This window comes from Rattus norvegicus, chromosome 14 (assembly GCF_021556685.1).
Source record: "Rattus norvegicus strain SHRSP/BbbUtx chromosome 14, alternate assembly SHRSP_T2T, whole genome shotgun sequence".
NCBI classification, from domain to species: Eukaryota; Metazoa; Chordata; class Mammalia; order Rodentia; family Muridae; genus Rattus; species Rattus norvegicus.
Window position 1 is genome coordinate 108,891,823 of NC_141547.1, and position 18,105 is coordinate 108,909,927.

General features: G+C 38.3%; 1 protein-coding gene across 3 annotated transcripts in view; it reads left to right on the forward strand.

The window, feature by feature from the left end:
- Psme4 (proteasome activator subunit 4) overlaps window positions 1–18,105 on the forward strand; it is a 103,635-nt gene that overhangs the window by 74,857 nt on the left and 10,673 nt on the right. For all 3 annotated transcript variants that reach the window (NM_001025140.2, XM_087584143.1, XM_087584144.1), the window contains 7 exon segments: window positions 1,289–1,393; window positions 1,835–1,926; window positions 4,756–4,887; window positions 5,249–5,457; window positions 7,296–7,381; window positions 12,778–12,906; window positions 17,091–17,246. In NM_001025140.2, the coding sequence (NP_001020311.2) occupies window positions 1,289–1,393; window positions 1,835–1,926; window positions 4,756–4,887; window positions 5,249–5,457; window positions 7,296–7,381; window positions 12,778–12,906; window positions 17,091–17,246 (909 nt within the window).

The following is an 18,105-nucleotide window of genomic DNA, read 5'->3' on the forward strand; positions in this document are numbered from 1 at the left end:
AAAGATGGAAAACTCCCAACACAAGGGCGGAAACTACACCCTAGAAAAAGCAAGAAAAGTAATCTTATAATAAACCCAAAAGAAGAGAGCCACACAAACATAATTCCATCTCTAACAACATTGATAACAAGAAATAACAATCACTATTCCTTAATATCTCTTAACATCAAATTCCCGAATAAAAAGACATAGACTAATAGACTAATACATAAGACTAATAGACTAATACATAAAGATGACCCGGCATTTTGCTGCATGCAGGAAACACACCTCAGTGACAAAGATAAATACGACCTCGACCTCAGAGTAAAAGGTTAGTTACACAATTTTCCAAGCAAATGGTCTTAGAAAGATCAGGAATTCACAGCCCTTACCTAATCCTAGTAAAAGCAATGTACAGCAAAATAGTAGCCAACATCAAACTAAATGGAAAGTAACTTGAAGCAATCCCACTAAAATCAGGGACTAGACAAGGTTGCCCACTCTCTACCTATTCAGTATAGTACTTGATGTCCTAGCCAGAGCATCAGACAACAAAAGGAGGTCAAAGGGATACAAATTGAAAGTAAAGAAGTCCAAATATCACCATTTGCAGATGATATGATAGTATACTTAAAGTGACCCCATGGCTCCAGGTGCATATGCAGCAGAGGATGACCTTGTCCAATGGGAGGAGAAGCTCTTGGTCCTGCCAAGCCTGGATCCCCTAGTGTAGGGAAATAGTAGGGTGGGAGGTGGGAAGGAGCAGTGGTTGGGGAGGATGAACACCCTCATAGAAGAAGCTGGAGGGGCAATGGTATAGGATGTTTAGGGACTGGGAAAGGGGAAAACAATTGAAATGTAAATAAAAAGTAGCCAATAAGAAAAAAAAACAAATTACATGGCTGTGAAGTGTGGTTATTAAATATGAAGTTGTTAGAAAGGGACCATCTCAATTTCCCCTTGAGATTAAACAAAGTTTTGAAGATCACAGGATGATTTGTGTGCTTATTGAAGTTTTGAAGTCACAAATACATTCATTCCTTGATTATCACAATTTGAATTGAAAATCTCACCTAAAGTGAATTCCTGTTTTCATATCAGAGCTCTTTTTTTAATTATATTGTGAGAAAGAAATTGTATTTATTATGTATACTTTGTGTACTACATTATAGGAATTATAACATAGTAAGATCCCTTATTTGGGTGGTGTACAAAGTCCTGTCCTATTTGTTTGTGTGTATTTCCAGGAGGAGCTGTTTACAGAATGGTGTATGCCACTAACTTTCCTGTGTTTTACTTTGAGAAGGTGGAGAAGCTTTGGGAGCTCCTATGTCCGCTGCTGAGAACAGCACTGTCCAACATGACAGTGGAGACGTACAATGACTGGGGAACCTGTATAGCCACATCCTGTGTAAGCACACTTTCTGCTAGTTCCCCTGGTGACACTGCTTTCAAATGTATCAGATTCTGTGTCCCGTTTGATCTCGACAGTTTGTTTATGCCTTTTATTTTTGTACATAATTGAAGATGGTGCTTTTCAGCCTTCCTTGCAGTCTTTGAGTGTAGCTCTGGTTCTCATGTCTATTCAGAAAATTTGGGAAATGTAAAAGCAATGTAATAATTATATGTGTTCTTAATACCAGGTATGCCCATTGCTTATGTGCTTTTAAGTTGTCCATTTTGCTAACAGTTTTCTCCCTTTTAATACAAGTAATGATAATTAAATTTGTATTTCACTCCTTGGTTTGAGTTTGACTTGCCTTTTTCATACTTACTTGTAATATAACTGAGTCTGATTGAGTTACAGAGTTATGTCTTTTGTCTAATTTATTACTTTATATCTTCAACACAGGAAAGCAGAGATCCCCGGAAGCTTCATTGGCTTTTTGAGCTGCTCTTGGAGTCACCATTGAGTGGTGAAGGGGGGTCCTTTGTAGATGCATGGTATGTAAAAAGAAAACCTGTATGGTTTACATCAAAGATTTTATAATAACTAATGAATAAATGTGTAGGGGAATGTCGGGGGGAGGGGCAGGGGAAGGGGAGCACCCTTATAGAAGAAGGGGAGGTGGTTGGGATAGGGGGCTTATGTCCGGGAAACCAGGAAAGGGAATAACATTTGAAAACCTCACTCAGGACGATATTTTCTAGTTCAATCCATTTGCCTATGAGTTTCACGAAGTCATCATATTTGATAATTGAGTACTCCATTGTGTAGCGGTACCACATTTTCTGTATCTGTTGAAGGACATCTGGGTTCTTTCCATCTTCTGGCTATTGTAAAGAAGGCTGCTATGAATATAGTGGAGCACGTGTCTTTGTTGTATGTTGGAACATATTTGGGTATATGCCCAGGAGAGGTATAGCTGGGTCCACAGGTAGTGCAATGTCCAGTTTTCTGAGGAACCTCCAGACTGATTTCCCAAGTGGTTGTACCAGTTTGCAATCCCACCAATAATGGAGGAGTGTTTGTCTTGCTCCACATCCTCGCCAGCATCTATTGTCACCTGAGTTTTTGATCTTAAGTTGGGAGCCTTCACTCTCTTCTATACCTATTATCCTTAGGTTTGATCTTTTCATTGTGTCTTGTTTTTCCTGGATGTTTTGGGCTAGGAGCTTTTTGCATTTTACATTATCTTTGAAGGTTGTGTCGATGTTTTCTGTGGTATCTTCTACCCCTGAGATTCTCTCTTTCTATCTCTTGTATTCTGTTGGTGATGCTTGTGTCTATGACTCTTGATCTCTTCCCTAGGTTTTCTGTTTCCAAGTTTGTCTTCCTTTGTGCTTTTTTTTTTATTGTTTCTATTTCCATTTTTAAATCCTAGACGGTTTTTTTTTTTCTATTTCTTCACCTGTTTGATTGTGTTTTCCTGTAATTCTTTAAGGGCTTTTTGTGTTTCCTCTTTAATGGCTTCTATATATTTACTTGTGTTGGCCTGTATTTCTTTAAGGGAGTTATTTATGTCCTTAAAGTCCTCCATCCTCATCATAAAATGTGATTTTTTTTTTTTTATCTAAATCTTGCTTTTCCGGTGTGTGTTGGATATCCAGTATTTGCTTTGTTGGGTGAACTGGGCTCTGATGATGCCAAGTAACCTTGGTTTCTGTTGGTTAGGTTCCTGTGCTTGCCTCTTGCCATCAGGTTGTCTCTGGTGTTAGCTTGTCTTACTGTCTCTGACATTGGCTTGTCCCTCCTGTAGACCTGTGTGTCAGCACTTCTATAGACCTGTTTTCTTTCAGTTGGACCTAGGAACAGAGAGTTCTGCTCTCAGGTGTGTAGGTGCTCCTGGAAACTGGCTTTCATCTCTTGGCTCGGGTAGAAACCCTAAGTGTCCTACCCCTGACTGCTTCTAGGTTCCTGTGCCCAGTAGGGCACAGATGGCACTAGGCAATTTTCTCTTAAGTCCAGAAAGTGGGCAGAGAGTAGTTTCCTCTGAGGTCTCAGTTCCAGCTCTCTCCCCCAAGGGATTTGAGTGCAGGGAGCTGTTTGACTGGTTCTCCAGTTCTGGGCACAGGCCAGACCCAGCAGATTCCTGCCGCTGACTGCTCCTATATTCCTGTATCCAGAGGCACTATGCAGTTTCCTCTTGGGCCAGGGATGAGGGCAGAGGTGGGCAGGAGTAACTCTCTGTCATGTGGTCTCGTGATTGTCCGCACTTTTGGGTGTTCAGTTTTCTCCCCCATGAAATTTGGTATTTTCATTTTGTAACTTTGTATCAGCTCCAACATAAGTCACACACACAGCCTTCTGTGCTGCCATAGCTTTTGAGGTGCTATACTGACTTCTTTGTCGTAATCTTATTTTTCATATTTTCCTTTACCAAAAACCTAAAGAAGAGGGCCTGGAATGTAGTTTAGTTCTCAATTTCTTGCCTAACATATGCTCTGTATCACCACAGAAACAAAACAGATATAAAGGAGAGTTTAGTGGCAGAGTTTGTGAAGGTAGAGAAAAGCAAGAGCTATTAAAAATTATAATAAAGGAATGTTCGTTAGTGAGAACACTTAAATTATTATTCTCAAAACATTAGGTCAAGTGCCAGTGAGACGGCTGAGCGATATAGTTTTTTGCCTGCAAGCGTGACAGTTTTGAGTGCAATTCCTGGAACCCACATGGTGACCACATGATAAAAGGAGACATACATAGACACACACACACACACACACACACACACACACACACACACACACACACACACACACGAAGGCGTACAGTGGTGGGGGGGCTAGTGAGCTGAGCTGGTAAAGGCACTTGTCTCAAGCCTGATACCGTAAGTTTGGTTTTTGTAACTCTTCATGGTTGCAAAAGAAAACAGACTTGTTTTCTGACCTACACCCTTATGCTGCAGCATGCATGTGCCCCAACCCTACTTACACACACACACACACACACACACACACACACACACACACACACACATACACTAAATAAATAAATAAATAAATAAATAAATAAATATTTAAAAGAAAGGTCAATGAATATGCTCTTTCAAAACTTAATAGTAGTAAATATAATACCGCTAAAAATAGATTTAAACATTGTTAATGTAAATATAAAAAGGTAAACATTTAAAAAAAGATAGAAAAAGGATGTGGAAGGCAATCTTCAAGATGTTATTATTTTGAATTGTGGATGGTATATTTAGTGAGAAGAAGCTATTTGTGGTGATCTAAGAGAAAGCAGGAAAAAATTAAAATGTAATATAGGAATTGTTTATACTCTCAGCATAGAAAAGCAGTGTGTAACATAACGTCTCTATCCTTTAATTGTAGCCGACTCTATGTGCTACAAGGTGGCCTTGCCCAGCAAGAATGGAGAGTCCCTGAACTATTGCACAGACTTCTGAAGTACCTGGAACCGAAACTCACCCAGGTTTACAAAAATGTCAGAGAAAGGATAGGGAGGTATGTGTAGTTTTTGTTTTGGAGTCTTGAGTCTTTGTACTACGTTTTAATACTAATAGTACATACTCACTGTTCCCAGTGAGTGTGGTGGTGTTGTCCTCATGTTTTGTTCATTATTATGTTCTGAAAAGTAAGACATTGAATATGAATTAGGATCACTGTGCTCAGAAGCCACCAATGAGCAGCCGTCATACTACAGGGTTGCCCCTCAGAATTTGATAGCATGTCTTACACTGGGAGCAATCAGAGAACCTCCCTGGAAATTATCTTTTGAAAATTTGGTTTGGCTGAGCTGTAACTTTTGAACCTCAGTTTTCATTTTCATGTTAGACTCCCTACTCTTCTCTATTTTATTTAACAGTGTTCTGACCTACATATTCATGATCGATGTTTCTTTGCCAAATACTGCTCCAACAACATCTCCTTGTATCCCTGAGTTTACTGCGCGAGTCCTAGAAAAACTGAAACCTCTCACAGATGTGGATGAAGAAATTCAGAACCATGTCATGGAAGAAAATGGCATTGGTGAAGAAGATGAACGGACTCAGGGCATTAAACTCTTAAAAACCAGTGAGTCTTTAAAATTGGTAGAAATTCACTTGAAAACAGAGCTCTTTTTAGTTTATTTGGGGGGTTTTCCCAATGCGTGCACACACACACATACACACACACACACACACACACACACAATTTTTCCTATGATAAAACAGTATGTGTTTTCTAATTTTAATTTTTTCTATTAGCTTGTTTGAGTTTGGGTGGTTTTGGTTTTTTTTTGGGGGGGTGTTTGTTTGGGTTTTGGGATGTTGCCCACCCCTCCCCTAGTGGTCTCACTTCCTAACAGTGCCTCTCCCAGTGGGCCAATTGGGGCCATTCTATTTAAAGCACCACATGTTGAACCATAAATAAGAAATTCATTTTACTGCATTTTCTTTATTTATTCATCTGTTGGTTGACATTTAAATTTTTCAACTTTTTTGTGTGTATGCCTAAGAGTAGATGTCTGTGCTTACTTGTGAGGTGTGCCCAACTGTTGTTTTTCTCAGTGGCCACCCGTTTTACAGTCTTGTTATGAAATGCTATCCCCTATCCCTGTCTACTCTATACTTTTTGTATAGGATCTTCCTCCTTTTTCCCACTTAATCCTAATAGGTTTAGAAAGTTGTAATTTTGACTTTTGTTTAACTGATGACAAATGATGCTTATCATCTTGTTATGTGCTTAATTGGTCATTTGTCTACTTTCTTTAGAGAAAGATTTTCTTCTTCTCTTTGAGACAGTGTTTCTCTTTGTTGTCCTGACTATCCTGGAACCAAGTATGGTTTTGCACTCAAGAGATCCTCTGTCTCCTAAGTGTAACATCATACCTGGTTTTTCTTCACTTTTTTTAAAATCATGTATTTTGTTGATTGCAAGTTATAGTTGTTTATATGTTCTTGCTATTATTACATTTTAAGTAAATAACTTATATTTTCTGCTGTGAATATATGTTCTTCACTTTTCCTTCCCCTCCTCTGCCATCCGAATATTGGTTTTGTTATTATTGTTTTTTGGTTTTTTTGTTTGTTTGTTTGTTTGGTTAGTTGGTTGGTTTTTGTTTTTTTGTTGTTGTTGTTTTTTGGTTTTTTGTTTTGTTTTGTTTTGTTTCATTTTTTTTTTCCAGACAGGATCTTTCTTAGTTGGGTCCCTCTTCCTTTTTAGTGCCAGATTTGCTGTTATGCCTGGCTGGCTTAGGTTTGGTTTTTTGTTTGTTTGTTTGTTTGTTTATCTTTCTAAAATAAACTTTGGGCTCATATTTATGTCTCTAGTCCACCTTGAGTTAGTTTGAATATGACTATAAAGTTAGAATCTAACTTTATTGCTTAGAATGTGGACAGTAACTTTTCCCAGCATTGCTTGTAGAAGACTTTTTTATTACATTGATTTGGTGCTCCCAATCAGCACACATTGTGAGGATTTATTTCTGCATTTGTTGTATTCTATTGGTTTGTATGCATGCCTTCATGTCAGTGCTGTACTATTGATTTCTTTGGATTTGTAGTAAGTTTTTAAAATCACCAAGTATGAGTCTTAGAATTTTCAATATATTTTGGCTACTCAGTATTCTTTTTAGTAGCTAATTTTTAAAAAAAATTAACTATAAGCTACACTGTCGTTATTTTAACTGCCTCAGAATTCTTGACTAGTTTGAAATATATTAAAAGTTCTTAGTAGGCTATTCATATTTCATAGGTTTTTTTTTTCTTCCCTTAGTACCCTCAATTACTTGATTACTACAAATGCTATTAATTGCTAATGAATCAGTCTGACTTGAGATACTGTAGCTGTTAGGGATTTTAGAATTGCATCATTATCCATGCTCCCTAACTTAATAGCTCGGCTGATTCTGTGTATTTATTTCCAAATAGTATTGAAATGGCTTATGGCAAGTGCAGGAAGGTCATTTTCTACAGCAGTCAAAGAGCAGCTTCAGCTTCTGCCTCTGTTCTTTAAGGTAAGACTGTAAGTTGAAATGAAAAATGTTCCCACTGGCTGTCATTCATAACCATCATTCAGTGGTTGGTGTGTTGGAGCTACAGAGTAAGTTCCTGTCTCAAACTCGGAAAGTTTGCATACTTTTTTTATCCTGATACTTTCCTAATCCACTCTTAAAGTAATCCATATCAGTCAAGATAAGGAAAGATATTTTCTATGTTTTTCTGCACTGGTTGAATTTTTATTTCATCTCAAGATAGGTTGTCACAGAAAATTCTTTGGTGATAGTAGTTAACATTGAAAATATGTGTGCAGATTTACATATAATATATAGTTACTATTAACATATAGATAGATAGATAGATAGATAGATAGATAGACAGACAGACAGACAGACAATTGTCTTAATCAATGATATTTTGCTGTGAAGGAACACCATGATCATGGCAGCTCTGATAAAAGAAAGCATTGGGGTTTGCCTGTAGTTTCTAAAGTTTAGTCCATTATCCTCACGGTAGGGAGCATGGCAGCATACTGGCATACATGATAGCTGAGAGCTCTACTTCTAGATCTGTAGGCAGCAGGAAGGAAAGAGTGCCACTGGGCCTGGCTTGGGCTTCTGAGACCTTGAAACCCACCCCTAATAATACATTTCCTCCATAAGCCCATACCTACCCCAAAGCCATACCACCTAACCTAAGTATTACCACTCCCTGAGAACCAGGCACTCAAATATGAGTCTAGGTGGGACATTTCCATTCAAACCACCACAGTGTGAAAGCCAGCCGAGAGAGAGAGAGAGAGAGAGAGAGAGAGAGAGATCCTTTTCTTTGTCTGTCTTTCTCTCTTTTAATATAGGATCCTATGTAGCCCAGGCTAGCTTCAGACTTGCTGTGTAGCAGAAAGTGACCTTGAACTGCTCACCCTCCTGTCTCCACCTTCTAAATGTTGAGATTACTGGCATGAGCCACCACACCCAGTTGTACACAAATGTTTTGCTGAGCAAGCATTTTTTAACCATTGGCTAGTTTTCCTTTGAGAAAATATGAATGATTAAAATGAGACTTTATTTTAGTATTATTTATGTAGCTATTGTAATTTAATAAATCATTTGCTATATATAGTATCTTTAATTTTTTATCATCATCATCATCATTTTTATTATTACAAACATTTACTAGGGAAGAGGCAGGAATAGGAGTCAAGCTGCTTGGAATCTGTCTTGGCTCCATTGCTGGCCTTTAGAACTTCTTTTTCCTCATGTGCAAATTGAGAGTAGCATCTACTCACATTCTTAGGGTGGAGTAAAGATTATGTGGATTAATATTACATATCTTTCATTCTTGAAATTGAGTTCTGTGATTGAACATGAATATCATTTTATCTGAATTTTCTACTACTCACATTGCTATTAGCAAAGACCAAATTAAGTTAAATTAAATTAGCAAAGACAAGATTAAAAAAAAAATACACTGATCTATTGGATTCTAAATCAAGTAAAAAACAAAGTTGCCTGCCCGTGCAAAGTGTTCAGTGAATGCGTCAGGCATATGGAGAACACTAAAACTGGTCAAGAGTGGGGTATAATCATTTGCCCCTCTCACTGTGTTCTTACTCATTCATAAACATCTTCTGTATAACATGCATTTCACACTTGCATGTTGTGTTTGTTTTTTAATAAATTACCAGATATGGTACATTGACACTTTGGTTAACCCTAGAGCTATCACAATGGCTCAGTGGTAAAGGTACCTGCTGTCAAACTTGAAAACCTGAAGTTAATTTAGAAACCTTATGATGGAAGGAGAGGACAGATAGCCCTAGGTTGTTGTCCTCTACCCTGCACATGCTTACTGTGGTGTGTGCATGCATGCACACACAAATTTAACATAAAGTGAACCTATGTACTACATAAAGCAGTTTCATGCCCATCGAAATCAAGAAATTCTTAGTTAGGTACGTTGATGAATGCCTTGAATCCCCAGCATTTGAGAGACTGAGGAGGGGGGATCTAGTTCAAAGCCAGCTTGGGCTACAGAGTGAATTTATGTCTCAAAAATTAGCATACTTTTCTATTCTGATGTTTTTTTTTTTTAAATCTGCTCTTACAACAATCAATAGAGTCTGGTTCTGGAACATAGAGAGTCTTACATTTTTTAATTTTTAAAAAGTGTTTATGTGTATGCGTGTTTTGTGTGCATATATGTTTGCACACAAGTTTGCACATTGTGCATGCTTGATGTGTTTTCAAGAGAGTGTAAGATCCCTTAGACCTGGAGCTACAGGTGGCTGTGGGCTGCTTCCTGTAATGGGCGATGGGAACCCACCCCAGGTACTCTCGGTGAGCCACGAGCGCTCTTAGCCACCTTCTACCTCTCCACCCTAGTCTTCCATTTGATAAAGGTTCTTTAATTTCAAGCATTAGAAATCTACTGATTTGTAAAGCAAAGGTAGTAAATTAATATTACCAGAAAATGTCCAGGTGGTTTATACAACCAATTGAAGAGCTGAGTAGGTGCCATAACTCCAAGGTTCTAGATTATAGAATCTAGATTACAGGAAAGAATAGGATTCGACTCTTGGGCATTGCTCCTTGGACCTCTTCAAGATCCACATGCCCAAATCCAAGGTTATACTGAATAGGCACTGACCCTTTGCCTCTCTTGAACCTGGGGTCTCTTGATTGACAGCCCTCCAGAATGTAAAAGAGGACAATGCTTAAAAAGGAAATTGGTGTGTCTGCAGTAGCGGGAATTTATTGGCATTGATGTACACATATTTATATGCATTAAACTGTCTTTTACATGTTAGGAAAAAATCGAATCACCTGATTTTTATGAATTTTTATTTTTATTCTCAGAAACCTATTAAGGATAATTAATAATTATTGATTAAGGATTCACAGGAAGTTACGAAGTAAATAAAATTTTATGGTACTTTTCACTCCATTTTCTCTAACACTAAACATATTCCGCAACTGTAGTATAATATCATAATTAGGAACCTGACATACTACATAATTCTGTGTCATTGTATCACCTGTACAGATTAATGTTATATGTACTTCCACAAAGACAGAACTATTTCATTACTGTGACATTCTCTTTTTTTTAATATTTATTTATTTTATGCACATGAATACACTGTAGCTGTCTTCAGACACACCAGAAGAGGGCATCAGATCCTATTACAGATTATTGTGAGCCATATGTGGTTGCTGGGAATTAACTCAGGACCTTGGGAAGAACAGTCAGTGCTCTTAATCACTGAGCCATCTCTCTAGCTCTGTCTATGACAGTCTCCTAATTACACCTATTTCATACATTCCCCCGACCCCCCAAGATGGGCTTTTTTGTGTGTGTGGCCCTGGCTGTCACAGAACTCACACTGTAGACCAGTCTGACCTTGAACTCACAGATATCTCTGACTCTCAAGTGCTGGGATTAAAGGTACACCACCATTGTCTGACTAAAGCATTTGTTTTTTTTATGTATATTTTCTGTTTGCATGTATATCTACATGACTTGTGCCCAGAAAGACCAGGAAAAAATGGGTGTTGAATGCCCTGGAACTGGAGTTACAAATAACTGCATTGTGAATGCTGGGAATCAAACCTGGGTCTTCTGCAAGAGCAGCACATGCTCTTAACCACTAAGCCATATCTTTAGCTCCTCTTTATAAATTTTACCTTAAAAGATTTAAATAGTGGGGCTGGTGAGATGGCTCAGCACCCAGCCTAATTAACTGAGTTCAAACTTCTATGGTGGAGGAGAGAATTAACTCCTGCAAAAATCTTTCCTCTGACCTCCACAGCCTACACACATAGATACACACACACACACACACACACACACACAATCAATCAATCAATCAATCAATCAATCAATCAATCAATGTAGCTTTAAAACAATTATAAATTTAAATAGAAAAATATCAGTATAAGCTTTTTCTTTTTTTTTTTTTTTTCTTTTTTTTCTTTTTTTCGGAGCTGGGGATGGAACCCAGGGCCTTGCGCTTGCTAGGCAAGTGCTCTACTACTGAGCTAAATCCCCAACCCCCGGTATAAGCTTTTTCTGTCTTTAAAGAATGTGTTTATTTCCCAGCTTTCTCAACCTAAAAAACTTAGGAAGAAACCTTCACAGAGTGGTAACAGTATTTCTGTTACCCGGACATTGGTTTCTTAGTAACAGTTCTTATGAAAATCAGGGCTTCTTGGAGAAATAAGAAACATCTAAGATAAATGAGCTTATTTTGGCATATCATATCTGAAATCAAGGCACCAATTTGAGTTTAATTAGCGAATATCACTTTAAAGAGTACAAAAGTAATACAAAGTTACCAGATTTGTTGAAATTAGTGGGTTTATAATAATAAAAGTACCCTTTAAGAAAGTAACTGTTCACCATTGCAGTATAGGAAGGAGCTCAATATTTTAAGCAAGCAAAAGCTTTCATATACAAAATATTTTGGATAGCAGTGAAGATTATGAGCTATAATAGTGCCACTTTGTAAATTTCGCTTTTATGATGGACTATTGCATAAGAAAAAATATTGTGGAAAAAAAGAACACAATTTTTATGCTGTGCCCAATATTATATTTCAGTAAAATGAAACCTAAATCCATTGGCCAGGGTACAGAACTTACCGAAACCAAAATACACCGTCAAGTAGATACAATCAGGGGGAGACCATGACTGAGGAAATTGCTAAACGAGACCTCAGTTTCTTTCTCCATATGTTAAAAATCAGATAGCAAGGAATTTTCAGACATTTAGAAACACAGCATCATATGATTATTATGATGTTGGGTGAGCCCGGAGTATCTGCTGTGCCAGTGCTGCCGTGGGGGTAGTTTAAGCACTGTAGAATTTTTGTGGTTATTTTGCTGTTTTTATTTGAGGCAGTTTCATGTATCACTGGTTGGCCTGGAGCTCACTGAGTAGACCAGGCTTTCTTCAGACTCACAGAGACCCGAGTGCTAGGGCTTAGTTCTAGCTACTGTCAAGTACTTTTATTGTGACTATAACAATATTTCATGTATGATGGTGTCATTCTAGATTATATATTTTTAAGATGACATAAGGGAATATCTACGGGCTTGTGTCAGATGTTTTAGTTGATAAAAGGGGACAGTGGGAAGCAAAAATGAAACAAGATTATCCATGATTTTGTCACTGTTTAAGAAGTGATTGGCTCATAAGGTGTGCACTGTATTTCTAATATATTTGTTTGCAGTTTCACATTCAAGTTGTTAAAAGTAAAAATGTGGTTTTGTTTTAAGTTTTCATTTTGAGACAGTCTCTCTTTAGACATGATTGGCTTCGTATTGACTGTAGCCTGGGCTGGCCTCCTGGGTGCTGGGATTTCTCTCATGTAAGATGTAGGATGTGGTAATCATTTAGTTTTGTTTTGTAGATCGCCCCAGTGGAAAATGACAATAGTTATGATGAGTTGAAAAGAGATGCAAAGCTCTGTTTATCACTAATGTCTCAGGGGTTGCTCTACCCTCAGCAAGTGCCTTTGATACTTCAGGTGCTAAGCCAGGTAAGTGCATGGCTACAGCGTTTACATCCTCTGCCTGCCCTGCTTTGCCACTCTCGAGTATTTCACAATGAACTGTAGATACACAATACCTGATTTTTGTTCCTATTTTTTTCTTTTGAGATAGAGTCAGTGTGTAGCCCTAACTGGCCCAGAATTCACCAACCAGAGCTGGCCTGTAACTCACAAACATCTACCTGCTTCTGTCTCCCAAGTGCTGGGATTAAACATGTGGGATCAAATGTGTGGTATCGTATCAGGCCTCTGAATTTTTTCGTTTTCTTTGACCAAACAACAACAACAAAAACAAAAAACCAAAACCAGGCTTTGATTTATACCTGGTTCAGCTGCCAAATTCTGTAAAAGTAACTTTTATTCACCTGGGGTAATTGTCATCTCAGAGACTCACTGCCTCCGTCTGCTAACTTAGATCTAGTCTTGGAAGCTTCTAGCCTCCGTGCAATCTAGACCTAGAATGTTTTCAGCCTCTGAGACTTAATGCTGAATAAGCTCATGCCTTCCTAATTCTTTCTGATTTCTCACTGCCTGGTTCAACTCAGCTGTTCTGACTCAAAACTCCTCTCCGACCTGACTGATTGAATCTGGCTTCTCTCTGCTTCTCCTGAGTTTCTGTGATTGGCCTCACACTAAGTTGGGCAATCTTCTAATCTTCTGGCTCCTTTTCATTTTCTGTCTCATTCTGTCTTCATTTGTGTCTAGCTTGTTCTCTCTCTCTGCAACCTGTCTCTGTACAAACTCTAAGTAAAGCTGCTTCATTGTGCTGTTCTCTCTTTTTCTCTGTTCCTGTGAGAGTTGGGCATATCCTATTCTGTCAAATCATTCTCTGATTTGTCACTTTGTCTGCCACTCAGTTAAACATCACTTATAAAAGAAAGCTTCCTTCTACAAACTAACTTTACCTTCATTGTTTGGAATTAAAGGTGTGTGCTAAGGGTGTGTCTGTATTCCAGCCAAATGGATTAAGGGTGTGAGCAATTAGAAACAGGTTTTTCCAGTAAACAACACAATCTTGGGGTTCAGAGTATGATTTAATATCCTGCAACAGACTTCTTAGAATTTAGGCGAGTTCAAGAGATGATGTGTTAAAATGTATTAATACCAGGTGTTAATGAAGAAAGGATCTGTCATTCTCTCTTGCCATTTTCCTTCCTGGTTTGTGACAGACACTTAACAGCGGTTCAGGTACTAAGACTTCATTGCAAAACAGTCACAGAGCAGAGCCAGTCATACACACTATAGAAAAAGTAAGGCTGTTCTTGCAGTTTTCACTGAAAAATATTTCCCAACGATCTAAAGTGATATTTTTGAGGCATGGGATTTAGTCATTCTATTTATTTAATTATTTAATCAGTCATTATTTAACTGTAATGACTGACCACAGCTTCTTATTTCTACCTTGTTCCCAATTGAGAAACAAACAAACAATTATAGTGACTAGAGAATCAATATGAAACGTACCAGTATTCCTTTAGGAATTAGATGATGAATACTTCTTCCAGGTTGGGAGGGGGGCTGAGAATTCCTTCTGTAATGGCTGTCAGTAGAGGGGTAATGTTGTCTATCTGTACAAACTGCAGCGACCTCTCCTTCTGTACCTACTTGCTCTTCAGCTGACTCTGCAGATCTTGGATTTGGAAGCCGACAGACCTGAATTCAAACTTTATTGCCTTATGAACTTGTATTTTACTCACTTGTATGACTTCTGAAGACTCATTTAATCTTCCCACCCATCAGTTTCCTCAAGAAGTTGGAATTGTTTTTCCACCTAATCTCAAGGAGCCCCTTAATCCTTCACTTTTCTGCTTCCTGTCCTTATGTCCTTCCTGTTTATTCTGATGTCTTCTCTTTTTCTCCCTCCTTTCCTTTCTCTTTCCCACTTTTCAAATATTTCTTATGTACCTTACATATTCCATGATAGGAAGTAAAGCAATATAGCTCCAGTTGTCATGAAAGTCTTGTATAGATCCTCACTGCCTAGAATGCCATTGTGTTAAAAAGAGTGTTGTCTCTTCCCTTAAAATTTTTTTTTATTCTACCCTGTGTTAAATAAATACTAAAGCTAACTAGCATTTTAAAAATATTTTTCATTTGTGAAATTATAATTACACTATTTTTCTCTTCTCTTTTATCCCAGCAAAGTTGACTATATAACAACCCTCCTTGCTCTCTTTCAAATTCATGACCTCTTTTTTTCTTTTCCAGTGTATGTGGGTGTCCAAATACATATGAACAGGCTAACCATTTATTGTTTTTATATACTTAGTTCGTTTGTTTGTTTGTTTTTCATCCCTTTCCTCCAACTCCTCCCATATCTTCCCTACCCAATTTCACATCCCTCCCACCCACAAAACAAAAGCTAAAAATTATAACAAACATAAGACTTACCAAACTAAAATAGAAACAAAAGCCTACCCGCCCACCCACCCACCCCACCTCACCCACCCCCCCCCCCAAAAAAAGGACTCCATTTTGTGTTAGCCAATTACCCCTGACACTATTAGGGAAAACTGTTTTTCTTTTTCCTAGTAGGCATCAACTGCCGATAGCATCTTAGATAGGGGTTAGTCTATGTGCCCACTTCCCCTACTCCATTTTGGGACTTTGTCTGGTTTGAACATGTACACATCCCGTCACAACATTCTTTCTGAATTCATATGTGCATCAGTCCTATTGTGTCTGGAAGATTCCATTTCCTTGGAACCATTTACCACCTCTCACTCTTAAAATCTCTTCATCTCTGAGCCTTGGAAATAGGTGTTTGATGAAAGAAAGAGAGAGAGGGGGGTGTGGAGGGGGAGGGAGGAAAGAAGGAAGGAAGGAAGGAGGGAGGAAAGAGAAGGAAGGAAGGAGGGAGGGATGAAGGAAGGAAGGATGGATGGATGGATGAATCTCATTTAGGATTCGATGCTTCAAAGCCTCTCACTTTCTGCACATTGTCCAGTTGTGGGTGTGTGATCCACTGCAAGAAGAAGCTTCTCTGATGAGGATTGAGCAGTGCACTGATCCATGGATATGGCTGTATCATTAGGATTTGTTTTATTCCTGTTCCTTTAACAGAGTAATAGTGTGTTTTCCCTTAGAGCCTATGCCTGTCTTGTCTGTTTCTTGAGTTTAGGTAAGGGACTAGGCAAGGAAGAGCAAATAGGATGTAGTACTATAAAGAGAAAGGGAAAGCTAGACTAGGAGGATTAAATTGGGAGGGGGATGTGGGGGTCAGAGACTATGAGAAGAGATAACTAAGGCCTTTTGAAAAGCCATATGAAAACCTATCATTGTAGAAGCTTTCTAAAATATTTGCGTATAAGTATTTAAATGGAGTCATCATATATGATGGAGACGATTCCCCAGATAAATTAACCTGCTAAACCAGTTAAAACCTGCAAAGCCAAGAATGGGTTACAATTTATTAAGTTGTTGGCCAAAAGGATTTATAGACACCTCCCCCTAAGTCATGATAGGCTGTTGCCAAAGAAAGATGTTGGCTCATCTCCACAATCTGATTGGAAGAGACTCTTGCTGAAGACCACACTTCTGTCAGCCAACGTCAAGAGATAGATCCAGTTTTTAACCAGAAGCTTTAACCCTACTGTCTTTGTTCATGGTACTTGGAAAGCACTCTGCACACTACCAGAGGAGGAAAGTAATCATCAGAACCACCCAGTCACTGCAAGCCCTGAGACCTATAGCAGAAGACCTGCCTGCAAGACATTCTGATGTAGTAGTGGCACAGATGTGATGGGAGGAACCAACCATTTTTTATTTAAGTCCATTGCATGAGATGGAGTACATACTGACATGAATGGTTCATATTCTTTTTGTTTTCCATGCCCTATCTACTACTATGGAAAGTAAAATAAAGTAATATATGATACTTGGAGGATTCAGTTGTCTTAATTATAACTATTTCTCTCCCAAGAGAATATTTTGACTTTTACCAGTATCTTTTGTTCCCACTATAGAACTTTGAGGCATTCTGACGCCTTGGGAACTTGACCATGCTTCTCATTGCTTAGAAGGAAATAGAAGATTAAGCTTATTTCAGCTATTCCTGTGAAAGCAGAGACAAGTTCAAATATTGTATTGCTTGTATATAAATAATGTCATTGTCATCTCATTTTCTTGTCAGTTCTATCATATATACTCTATCATGTATTTCTCATTCACAGACAGCAAGAAGCAGTTCTTGGCATGCAAGATATACAGTGCTGACCTACCTCCAGACCATGGTATTTTATAACCTCTTTATTTTCCTAAACAATGAAGATGCAGTTAAAGACATCAGATGGCTGATTATACGCCTTTTGGAGGATGAACAGTTAGAGGTAAAATTTAAGTTAGAACAAATGGAAATTGAGTTACCTTTAAAAATGTATGATTATGAGGTTGAGGCAGGAGCATTTCCATAAGTTCAAGCCCTGCCTTGACTACAGTTCCTGAGATGTGTTTATTCAAACATTTAATTTTTGTGTGAAGAGTCATGATTTGCTGTAGCACAGATAAAAGTTATTAGATGTGGTCTTGATGTGTCTTCTCACAGCTGCTCAGCACATCACTTGTAAACCTGGGCTTTCTTGCCTGTAAAGGGAAAGTTGTAATTACTCTTTCTTCTTTTTTTTTTTCCTTTTAATTGAAAACATTATTTTCTCATACTAATTATAGTTTCCCTTCCCTCTACTCTTCCCATTTCCTCCTCTCTTCTTCTCCCCTCTGGATCCTCTCCCTTTCTGTCCCTTTAGGAAAGAATAGGCTGCTAAGAAATAAAAACCAAACATAATAAAACAAAACAAAAACTATCACATCATCTGGACAAGGAAAGCCAACAGAAGAAAAAGAGATCTAAGAGCTCGCACAAGAATCAGAGACCCACTGGTTCACACATTCGAGAAGACCTAAGTAGCTGTAGTATTAATGCACAGGACCTGCTAGTGAATTAATGCACAGGACCTGCTGTTGCCTTGCACACTTTGTGCTTGCTGCCTTGGTCTCTTGAGTTCATATGAGCCTTGCCTGGTTGGTTCAGAGGTCTTCTCTCTTGCAGTCCTCCATCTCTCCTGACTCTTACACTCTTTCCACCTCCTCATCAGTGGGATTTTCTGAAGGGAGGGATTTGATAAAGGCATCCTTCACATTTAGAGTTGTGTGTTATGAGGTCTGTCTTTCACCTTCTTTCTTCTCCCCCCC